This window comes from Polyodon spathula, chromosome 16 (assembly GCF_017654505.1).
Source record: "Polyodon spathula isolate WHYD16114869_AA chromosome 16, ASM1765450v1, whole genome shotgun sequence".
NCBI lineage: Eukaryota > Metazoa > Chordata > Actinopteri > Acipenseriformes > Polyodontidae > Polyodon > Polyodon spathula.
Window position 1 is genome coordinate 9703615 of NC_054549.1, and position 11799 is coordinate 9715413.

The window sequence follows — 11799 nt, forward strand, 5'->3', positions numbered from 1 at the left end:
GAAGAGAGGGAGAGAGAATTGAAGAGAGGGAGAGAGCATTGAAGAGAGGGAGAGAGCATTGAAGAGAGGGAGAGAGCATTGAAGAGAGGGAGAGTGCATTGAAGAGAGGGAGAGAGCATTGAAGAGAGAGAGGACAATGTACAGTGTGTCAATTACATCAGTGTCACGTGTCAGAGTGGTTACAACTAGTTACACTCACACACTGTGAGTGTGTGCATTGAATGTGAGAGGGCGTGTGTGTGTGTCAGTGTGTTAATGTGTGTGTCAGTGTGTTAATGTGTGTCAGTGTGTGTGTCTCTCCGGTCACAACTGACAGTCAGTCTCTCCTCAGGGCAAGCCTCTCTCTCTCCTCTTCTCTCTCTCCTCTCTCTCTCTCTCTCTCTCTCTCTCTCAGCGAACCCCGCAGCGCAGAGCAAACTGCAGGCGAGCGGAGCTCCGCTTCAGCTGCTACGCCAACCGACCGGAGCACCCGAGATACACCGAGAAACAGCCGGGGAAGAGACAGGAGAGGGACGAGCCGGCGATAGCAGTGAGGATGCGACATAGGGATCGATTGATTGAGCTTATTGATTGTTACATTGATTATTCTCATCCAGCCATCCAAAAAAAATATCAAGATACAAAATAATCACAGTCTATTTTACCTGCACATTAATAATAATAACTAATAATAATAATAATAATAATAATTTATAATAATATGTTTATTTGCAGACAAAACAAGGCAGAAGAAAAAAATACGAGATTTGTGCCAACACTCCGCTGATAGAACCGGACCGGACCGGACCGCATTATCCCGAAGCAGCTTCAGTGCGGAGAGGCGGTCACAGGTAAACTGCCTGATTATAATCTCTCACTGAGACAAAGCAATCGGAACCGCACCCCCGCTAGCAGTTTACTTTATGAATGCTCTCTGCGCGTCCGGTTCGCGGATACTGTCGTTCAGTCTCATTGGAGGTGAAGTGCGCGATGAAATCTCATTACCGGCATTGAACGGGCTGTGCATCAAAGCACGTCCGTTTATCTGCTGAAAACCACCGAGAGTCAGATCAGCAGGGTCTCAGTGCTGCGCGCAGTGTAATAATGCAGGCTAGTAATATTTCACATGTGTCTAGCGCTCCCCCTCACCCCTCAGCACGCACAGCGAGTCAGATCAGCAGGGTCTCAGTGCTGCGCGCAGTGTAATAATGCAGGCTAGTAATATTTCACATGTGTCCAGCGCTCCCCCTCACCCCTCAGCATGCACAGCGGGTCAGATCAGCAGGGTCTCGGTTCTGCGCGCAGTGTAATAATGCAGGCTAGTAATATTTCACATGTGTCTAGCGCTCCCCCTCACCCCTCAGCATGCACAGCGAGTCAGATCAGCAGGGTCTCAGTTCTGCGCGCAGTGTAATAATGCAGGCTAGTAATATTTCACATGTGTCCAGCGCTCCCCCTCACCCCTCAGCATGCACAGCGAGTCAGATCAGCAGGGTCTCGGTTCTGCGCGCAGTGTAATAATGCAGGCTAGTAATATTTCACATGTGTCCAGCGCTCCCCCTCACCACTCAGCATGCACAGCGAGTCAGATCAGCAGGGTCTCGGTTCTGCGCGCAGTGTAATAATGCAGGCTAGTAATATTTCACATGTGTCTAGCGCTCCCCCTCACCCCTCAGCACGCACAGCGAGTCAGATCAGCAGGGTCTCAGTTCTGCGCGCAGTGTAATAATGCAGGCTAGTAATATTTCACGTGTGTCCAGCGCTCCCCCTCACCCCTCAGCATGCACAGCGGGTCAGATCAGCAGGGTCTCAGTTCTGCGCGCAGTGTAATAATGCAGGCTAGTAATATTTCACATGTGTCTAGCGCTCCCCCTCACCCCTCAGCACGCACAGCGGGTCAGATCAGCAGGGTCTCGGTTCTGCGCGCAGTGTAATAATGCAGGCTAGTAATATTTCATGTGTGTTCAGCGCTCCCCCTCACCCCTCAGCATGCACAGCGGGTCAGATCAGCAGGGTCTCAGTGCTGCGCACAGTGTAATAATGCAGGCTAGTAATATTTCACATGTGTCTAGCGCTCCCCCTCACCCCTCAGCACGCACAGCGGGTCAGATCAGCAGGGTCTCAGTGCTGCGCACAGTGTAATAATGCAGGCTAGTAATATTTCATGTGTGTTCAGCGCTCCCCCTCACCCCTCTTTCATGTCACACTGTCACTGTGTGGAGTCCTGTGACACACAGCATGTATCTCTATTGTCCGTGACAGCGGTGAACGGGGAGGATGTCAGAGCCGGATCTGGAGGAGCTGGACGGGGGAGGTCTGTCGGACACAACGCGGATGATCGTGCACCCCCCCGATTACTGCATCGAGGGGCCCAGCCTGCCCCTGGAGCCCAGGGGGCCCCTGTCCTGCCTGGGCTGCTCCGCGCTGGTCGTGCTCCTCAATGGCGCTCTGCTCCTGCTGCACGCTGTGCTCATGGGGGTCGTGTTCGGAGTCGCGCTGCTGCCCACCATCGTGGTCGTGTACTTCGGCTTCCAGTGCCACTCCAGGGTGAGTACCCAGCATGGCACCCAGGCATCAGATAGCAAGCACCCTGACGCTGTCTCTCTCTCAGATAGCAAGCACCCTGACCCTGTTTCTCTCTCAGATAGCAAGCACCCTGACCCTGTCTTTCTCTCAGATAGCAAGCACCCTAACCCTGTCTCTCTCTCAGATAGCAAGCACCCTGACCCTGTCTCTCTCTCAGATAGCAAGCACCCTGACCCTGTCTCTCTCTCAGATAGCAAGCACCCTGACCCTGTCTCTCTCTCAGATAGCAAGCACCCTGACCCTGTCTCTCTCTCAGATAGCAAGCACCCTGACCCTGTCTCTCTCTCAGATAACAAGCACCCTGACCCTGTCTCTCTCTCAGATAACAAGCACCTTGACCCTGTCTTTCTCTCAGATAGCAAGCACCCTGACCCTGTCTCTCTCTCAGATAGCAAGCACCCTGACCCTGTCTCTCTCTCTCAGATAGCAAGCACCCTGACCCTGTCTCTCTCTCAGATAGCAAGCACCCTGACCCTGTCTCTCTCTCAGATAACAAGCACCCTGACCCTGTCTCTCTCTCAGATAACAAGCACCCTGACCCTGTCTCTCTCTCAGATAGCAAGCACCCTGACCCTGTCTCTCTCTCAGATAGCAAGCACCCTGACCCTGTCTTTCTCTCAGATAGCAAGCACCCTGACCCTGTCTCTCTCTCAGATAGCAAGCACCCTGACCCTGTCTTTCTCTCAGATAGCAAGCACCCTGACACTGTCTCTCTCTCAGATAGCAAGCACCCTGACCCTGTCTCTCTCTCAGATAGCAAGCACCCTGACCCTGTCTCTCTCTCTCAGATAGCAAGCTGACCCTGTCTCTCTCTCAGATGCAAGCACCCTGACCCTGTCTCTCTCTCAGATAGCAATCACCCTGACCCTGTCTCTCTCTCAGATAGAAAGCACACTGACCCTGTCTCTCTCTCAGATAGCAAGCACCTGACCCTGTCTCTCTCTCAGATAGCAAGCACACTGACCCTGTCTCTCTCTCAGATAACAAGCACCCTGACCCTGTCTCTCTCTCTCTCTCTTGCTCAGTTCAAGCCCAGTGTATACATGTATGTGTTTGCTTGTGATTTTATGTATGTTTTTATTGTATGTAAGGCAGTGTGAGATGTTCCCAGGTAAGGGGTGTGGCTGTCTTACACAACAAAGGTGTTTTCAATGTTTATTCTCACACCAAGCGTTCAGTTAGAGTGCTTTCCAACGATATAGCCCTGCTATTGATTCTGAGCTCAATCAGCGCTAGTCTACACACTGCACTCTCAGCACTGTCATTACCAGCACCTTCATAATAATCCTCTCTCTTGCTCAGATTCAAGCCCAGTGTATTACATGTATGTGTGTATGCTTGTGATTTTATGTATGTTTTTTTTGTATGAGCGCTGTGTCTACACGCCGCCCTCTAAGGCACTGGCTGTCTTACCAGCACCTTAGGTAATAATGATGCGCTATCTCATCCAACGCACGCACGCTGCAGCACTGTCATTACCAGCACCTTAATAATAATGAGGCGCTAGTCAACACACTGCACTCCTCAGCACTGTCATTACCAGCGACCTTACATAATAATGAGGCGCTAGTCTACACTGCCGCACTCACTCTCAGCACTGTCATTACCAGCACACCTTTTCATAATAATGAGCGCTAGTCTACACACTGCACTCTCAGCACTGGGTACATTACCAGCACTGTAATAATAATTGAGCGCTCGTAGCCCCAATCTAGACAACTGGCATCTACTCAGCAAAAAGCTGGTCATTACCAGCACCTTAATACTGAATGCCGCTATTCTACACACTCCTGCACTCTCAGCACTGTGTCCATTACCAGCACCTTAATAATAATGAGGCGTAGTCTACACCCCGCACTCTCAAGCAAACTGTCATTACCAGCACCTTAATAATAATGAGCGCTAGTCTACACTACTGCAGCTCTCCAGCACTGTCATTACCAGCACCTTAATAATAATGAGCGCTAGTCTACACACTGCACTCTCAGCACTGTCATTACCAGCACCTTAATAATAATGAGCGCTAGTCTACACACTGCATTCTCTCCAGCACTGTCATTACCAGCACCTTAATAATAATGAGCGCTAGTCTACACACCGCACTCTCAGCACTGTCATTACCAGCAACTTAATAATAATGAGCGCTAGTCTACCCCCTGCACTCTCAGCACTGTCATTACCAACACCTTAATAATAATGAGCGCTAGTCTACACACTGCACTCTCAGCACTGTCATTACCCAGCACCTTAATAATAATGAGCGCTAGTCTACACACTGCACTCTCAGCACTGTCATTACCAGCACCTTAATAATAATGAGCGCTAGTCTACACACTGCACTCTCAGCACTGTCATTACCAGCACCTTAATAATAATGAGCGCTAGTCTACACACTGCACTCTCAGCACTGTCATTACCAGCACCTTTATAATAATGAGCGCTAGTCTACACACTGCACTCTCAGCTCTGTCATTACCAGCACCTTAATAATAATGAGCACTAGTCTACACACTGCACTCTCAGCTCTGTCATTACCTGCACCTTCATAATAATGAGTGCCAGTCTACATACTGCACTCTCAGCACTGTCATTACCAGCACCTTAATAATAATTCTAGTCTACTGCACTCTCAGCTCTGAGCACCTTAATAATAATGACGCTAGTATACACACTGCTCTCTCAGCACTGTCACTACCAGCACCTTCATAATAATGAGCGCTAGTCTACACACTGCACTCTCAGCTCTGTCATTACCAGCACCTTAATAATAGCGCTAGTCTACACAGCGCGGCACTGTCATTACCAGCACACACTGCACTCTCAGCACTGTCATTATCAGCACCTTAATAATAATGAGCGCTAGTCTACACACTGCACTCTCAGCACTGTCATTACCAGCACCTTAATAATAATGAGCGCTAGTCTACACACTGCACTCTCAGCACTGTCATTACCAGCACCTTAATAATAATGAGCGCTAGTCTACACACTGCACTCTCAGCACTGTCATTACCAGCACCTTAATAATAATGAGCGCTAGTCTACACGCTGCACTCTCAGCACTGTCATTACCAGCACCTTAATAATAATGAGCGCTAGTCTACACGCTGCACTCTCAGCACTGTCATTACCAGCACCTTAATAATAATGAGCGCTAGTCTACACTGCACTCTCAGCTCTCAGCACTGTCATTACCAGCACCTTTATAATAATGAGCGCTAGTCTACACACCGCACTCTCAGCACTGTCATTACCAGCACCTTAATAATAATGAGCGCTAGTCTACACACTGCACTCTCAGCACTGTCATTACCAGCACCTTAATAATAATGAGCGCTAGTCTACACACTGCACTCTCAGCACTGTCATTACCAGCACCTTAATAATAATGAGCGCTAGTCTACACACTGCACTCTCAGCACTGTCATTACCAGCACCTTAATAATAATGAGCGCTAGTCTACACACTGCACTCTCAGCACTGTCATTACCAGCACCTTAATAATAATGAGCGCTAGTCTACACACTGCACTCTCAGCACTGTCATTACCAGCACCTTAATAATAATGAGCGCTAGTCTACACACTGCAGCTCTCCAGCTCTGTCATTACCAGCACCTTAATAATAATGAGCGCTAGTCTACACACTGCACTCTCAGCACTGTCATTACCAGCACCTTAATAATAATGAGCGCTAGTCTACACACTGCACTCTCAGCACTGTCATTACCAGCACCTTAATAATAATGAGCGCTAGTCTACACATTGCACTCTCAGCACTGTCATTACCAGCACATTAATAATAATGGGCGCTACACCTTAATAATAATGAGCGCTAGTCTACACACTGCACTCTCAGCACTGTCATTACCAGCACCTTAATAATAATGAGCGCTAGTCTACACACTGCACTCTCAGCACTGTCATTACCAGCACCTTAATAATAATGAGCGCTAGTCTACACACTGCACTCTCAGCACTGTCATTACCAGCACCTTAATAATAATGAGCGCTAGTCTACACACTGCACTCTCAGCACTGTCATTACCAGCACCTTAATAATAATGAGCGCTAGTCTACACACTGCACTCTCAGCACTGTCATTACCAGCACCTTAATAATAATGAGCGCTAGTCTACACACTGCACTCTCAGCACTGTCATTACCAGCACCTTAATAATAATGAGCGCTAGTCTACACGCTGCACTCTCAGCACTGTCATTACCAGCACCTTCATAATAATGAGCGCTAGTCTACACACTGCACTCTCAGCACTGTCATTACCAGCACCTTAATAATAATGAGCGCTAGTCTACACACTGCACTCTCAGCACTGTCATTACCAGCACCTTAATAATAATGAGCGCTAGTCTACACACTGCACTCTCAGCACTGTCATTACCAGCACCTTAATAATAATGAGCGCTAGTCTACACACTGCACTCTCAGCTCTCAGCACTGTCATTACCAGCACCTTAATAATAATGAGCGCTAGTCTACACACTGCACTCTCAGCACTGTCATTACCAGCACCTTAATAATAATGAGCGCTAGTCTACACACTGCACTCTCAGCACTGTCATTACCAGCACCTTAATAATAATGAGACCTAGTCTACACACTGCACTCTCAGCACTGTCATTACCAGCACCTTAATAATAATGAGCGCTAGTCTACACGCTGCACTCTCAGCACTGTCATTACCAGCACCTTAATAATAATGAGCGCTAGTCTACACACTGCACTCTCAGCACTGTCATTACCAGCACTTTAATAATAATGAGCGCTAGTCTACACTCTGCACTCTCAGCACTGTCATTACCAGCACCTTAATAATAATGAGCGCTAGTCTACACACTGCACTCTCAGCACTGTCATTACCAGCACCTTAATAATAATGAGCGCTAGTCTACACACTGCACTCTCAGCACTGTCATTACCAGCACCTTAATAATAATGAGCGCTAGTCTACACGCCGCACTCTCAGCACTGTCATTACCAGCACCTTAATAATAATGAGCGCTAGTCTACACACTGCACTCTCAGCACTGTCATTACCAGCACCTTAATAATAATGAGCACTAGTCTACACTGCATTCTCAGCTCTCAGCGCTGTCATTACCAGCACCTTAATAATAATGAGCGCTAGTCTACACACTGCACTCTCAGCACTGTCATTACCAGCACCTTAATAATAATGAGCGCTAGTCTACACACTGCACTCTCAGCACTGTCATTACCAGCACCTTCATAATAATGAGCGCTAGTCTACACGCTGCACTCTCAGCACTGTCATTACCAGCACCTTCATAATAATGAGCGCTAGTCTAACACACTGCACTCTCAGCACTGTCATTACCAGCACCTTAATAATAATGAGCGCTAGTCTACACACTGCACTCTCAGCACTGTCATTACCAGCACCTTAATAATAATGAGCGCTAGTCTACACACTGCACTCTCAGCACTGTCATTACCAGCACCTTAATAATAATGAGCGCTAGTCTACACACTGCACTCTCAGCACTGTCATTACCAGCACCTTAATAATAATGAGCGCTAGTCTACACACTGCACTCTCAGCACTGTCATTACCAGCACCTTAATAATAATGAGCGCTAGTCTACACACTGCACTCTCAGCACTGTCATTACCAGTACCTTAATAATAATGAGCGCTAGTCTACACACTGCACTCTCAGCACTGTCATTACCAGTACCTTAATAATAATGAGCGCTAGTCTACACACTCCACTCTCAGCTCTGCAGCTCTGTAGCCTGTTCGCACACACACACACACACACGTAGTGTGTCTACGACATGCAGCCGGAGCGGAAGAGACACCCCTGAGCACCCCAACGCACAAACCATACCCAAAGAGAAAAAGTCATTTAGAGAGCGCCCCTTTAAAACAAAGAGGAGACGCTTGCAGCCAGGAGGAGCCGTCTTCACTGACCCTGATAACTGAGTCAAAGAAGAACGAACCAAAACCTTAATTCCAGATCAACCTGAGGGGCACAGAAGCAATCGCATTCAGGGACTTGATTATCATTCAGCACTGAGAGAATCAGTTGCTGTCAGGGGGACTGGAATGAGGGGAGAAGTGACTGTGATGAGAACAACAGCTCTGTCTTTCACAGGCTGAAGAGCCTCTCTCTCCCTCCCTCCCCCTCCCTCCTCTCTCCCTCCCCCCCCCCTCTCTCCTCTCCCCTCCCCTCTCTCTCTCTCTCTCTCTCTCCCTCCCCCTCTCCCTCTCTCTCTCTCCCCTCCCTCTCTCTCTTCTCTCTCTCTCTCCCTCTTCTCTCTCTCTCTCTCCTCTCTCTCTCCCCCTCCCTCTCTCTCCCCTCTCCCCCTCTCTCTCTCTCTCTCCCCCTCTCTCTCCCTCTCCCTCTCTCCCTCTCTCTCTCTCTCTCTCTCTCTCTCTCTCTCTCTCCCTCTCTCTCCCCCTCTCCCCCCGTCTCTCTCTCCTCCTCATCCTCTCTCCTCCCCTCTCTCTCCCTCCCCTCTCCCCCTCTCTCCCCCCCCCCTCTCCCTCTCTCTCCCTCCCCCCCTCCCCTCTCTCTCTCCCTCCCTCCCCCCCTCCCCCCCCCTCCCCTCTCTCTCCCTCCCTCTCTCTCCCCCCTCTCTCTCTCTCTCTCTCCCTCTCTCTCTCTCCTCTCCCTCCCTCTCTCTCCTCTCCTCTCCCCCTCTCTCCCTCCCCCTCCCCCTCTCTCTCCCCTCTCCTCCCTCCTCCCTCCCCCTCTCCCCTCCCTCCCCCCCCCTCTCTCCCCCCCTCTCTCTCTCCCTCCCCCTCTCCCCCCCTCTCTCTCCCTCCCTCCCCCCCTCCCCCCCTCTCTCCTCCCCTCCCCTCTCTCTCTCTCTCCCTCTCTCCCTCTCCCCTCCTCTCTCTCCTCTCTCTCTCTCCTCTCCTCTCCTCTCTCTCCCTCTCTCCTCTCTCCTCCCTCCCTCTCTCTCTCTCCCCCCTCTCTCTCTCTCCCCTCCCCTCTCTCTCCCTCCCCCCTCTCTCTCTCCCTCTCTCTCTCTCTCTCCCCCCCTCTCTCTCCCTCTCTCTTTCTTGAAACCAGGTGCATCGCATTCAAACCAACTGCGCTCATGAGCATCACGATAAAACATAAACAGAAAAGCCATTAACAAAAAAGAAACTCATTAAATAATAAAGCCGTTCCACTGTGCAACGAGCGAGGAAGCAGCCTCTCCGCTGGCATTAATGTGACAGTGTGTTTTTACACAGGAGATCCCAGTGTAATAAATGCACTGGGTGTAATCTCTCCAGTGGAAGCTGTTAGCAGCAGACCCCGTGCTGGGAATCTCAATGGCAAAGCATTCAGAGTGTCTCAAGCACACTCTCTATCAGCATATTACAGATTCACAGCAGCTCTGTTAATGACGTGCAGCACGTTTGCAAGGGTGTGTTTCTCACGGCTCCTGTGCAGTCACTGTGCCATTTTCCCTGATGCATTTCCCTCACTCGAGCCTGGTTTGCCGTGTTGTTCAGTGTGCGTGGCGTGCCTCTCCGTGCTTGCCTGTGCTTTACCGTGCTTTCACTGCGCTCTTCCTGCAGGGAGCTTGTAACTGTGCCGCCTGTCTTTGTGTGTCTTCTCCAGGCTGTCGTGATTCCCCTCCATGCTTCACTACTTCAATTCAAAAGGACTTTCATTTAGTTTTGATTTTCCTCCCCAGACAGAGCTGCTGGTTCATTTCAATTCAGTCAGTCAATTAGCCCGTTGAGCTGGAACCAAAACTGGTTTCGTGATTTTGTGTTTTCTTGTGGATATTAAACAGGTCCCTGAGCAAAGCCCTCCCTCTCGTCGAATTGAATGTCTCTCTCCTTCTCTCCCTCTCTCCCCTCTATAACAGTATTTATAATATCTTTGCAGTGACAGTAACCAAACACCGGGTGGCGGTATGCGCTCAGTATAAAATCAATTCTCACAGCAGTACCAGGTGAAAGCAGCACATAGATTCTCAAACCCACTCAAACCCACTGCCTTCCACACTGCAGCCCAGCGCTTTCTCTAACCACTGAGCTCCTCAAACCCACTGCCTTCCACACTGCAGCCCAGCGCTTTCTCTAACCACTGAGCCACTCAAACCCACTGCCTTCCACACTGCAGCCCAGCGCTTTCTCTAACCACTGAGCTCCTCAAACCCACTGCCTTCCACACTGCAGCCCAGCGCTTTCTCTAACCACTGAGCTCCTCAAACCCACTGCCTTCCACACTGCAGCCCAGCGCTTTCTCTAACCACTGAGCTCCTCAAACCCACTGCCTTCCACACTGCAGCCCAGCGCTTTCTCTAACCACTGAGCCACTCAAACCCACTGCCTTCCACACTGCAGCCCAGCGCTTTCTCTAACCACTGAGCTCCTCAAACCCACTGCCTTCCACACTGCAGCCCAGCGCTTCCTTTATCTAACCACTGAGCTCCTCAAACCCACTGCCTTCCACACTGCAGCCCAGCGCTTTCTCTCAAACCCACTGCCTTCCACACTGCAGCCCAGCGCTTTCTCTAACCACTGAGCTACTCAAACCCACTGCCTTCCACACTGCAGCCCAGCGCTTTCTCTAACCACTGAGCTACTCAAACACACTGCCTTCCACACTGCAGCCCAGCGCTTTCTCTAACCACTGAGCTCCTCAAACCCACTGCCTTCCACACTGCAGCCCAGCGCTTTCTCTAACCACTGAGCTACTCAAACCCACTGCCTTCCACACTGCAGCCCAGCGCTTTCTCTAACCACTGAGCTACTCAAACCCACTGCCTTCCACACTGCAGCCCAGCGCTTTCTCTAACCACTGAGCTACTCAAACCCACTGCCTTCCACACTGCAGCCCAGCGCTTTCTCTAACCACTGAGCTCCTCAAACCCACTGCCTTCCACACTGCAGCCCAGCGCTTTCTCTAACCACTGAGCTACTCAAACCCACTGCCTTCCACACTGCAGCCCAGCGCTTTCTCTAACCACTGAGCTCCTCAAACCCACTGCCTTCCACACTGCAGCCCAGCGCTTTCTCTAACCACTGAGCTACTCAAACCCACTGCCTTCCACACTGCAGCCCAGCGCTTTCTCTAACCACTGAGCTACTCAAACCCACTGCCTTCCACACTGCAGCCCAGCTTTCTCTAACCACTGAGCCACTCAAACCCACTGCCTTCCACACTGCAGCCCAGCGCTTTCTCTAACCACTGAGCTACTCAAACCCACTGCCTTCCACACTGCAGCCCAGCGCTTTCTCTA

General features: G+C 50.2%; 1 protein-coding gene across 1 annotated transcript in view; it reads left to right on the forward strand.

Annotated features, from left to right (window-relative positions):
• Window positions 1–373: 373 nt before the first annotated feature.
• LOC121328514 (transmembrane protein 88) overlaps window positions 374–11799 on the forward strand; it is a 12573-nt gene continuing 1147 nt past the window's right edge. Inside the window, exons 1-3 of the mRNA XM_041273209.1 lie at window positions 374–529; window positions 715–830; window positions 2242–2526. Coding sequence (XP_041129143.1) covers window positions 2257–2526 — 270 coding nt within the window. The 5' untranslated portion in view covers window positions 374–529; window positions 715–830; window positions 2242–2256. The remainder of the gene's footprint in view (window positions 530–714; window positions 831–2241; window positions 2527–11799) is intronic.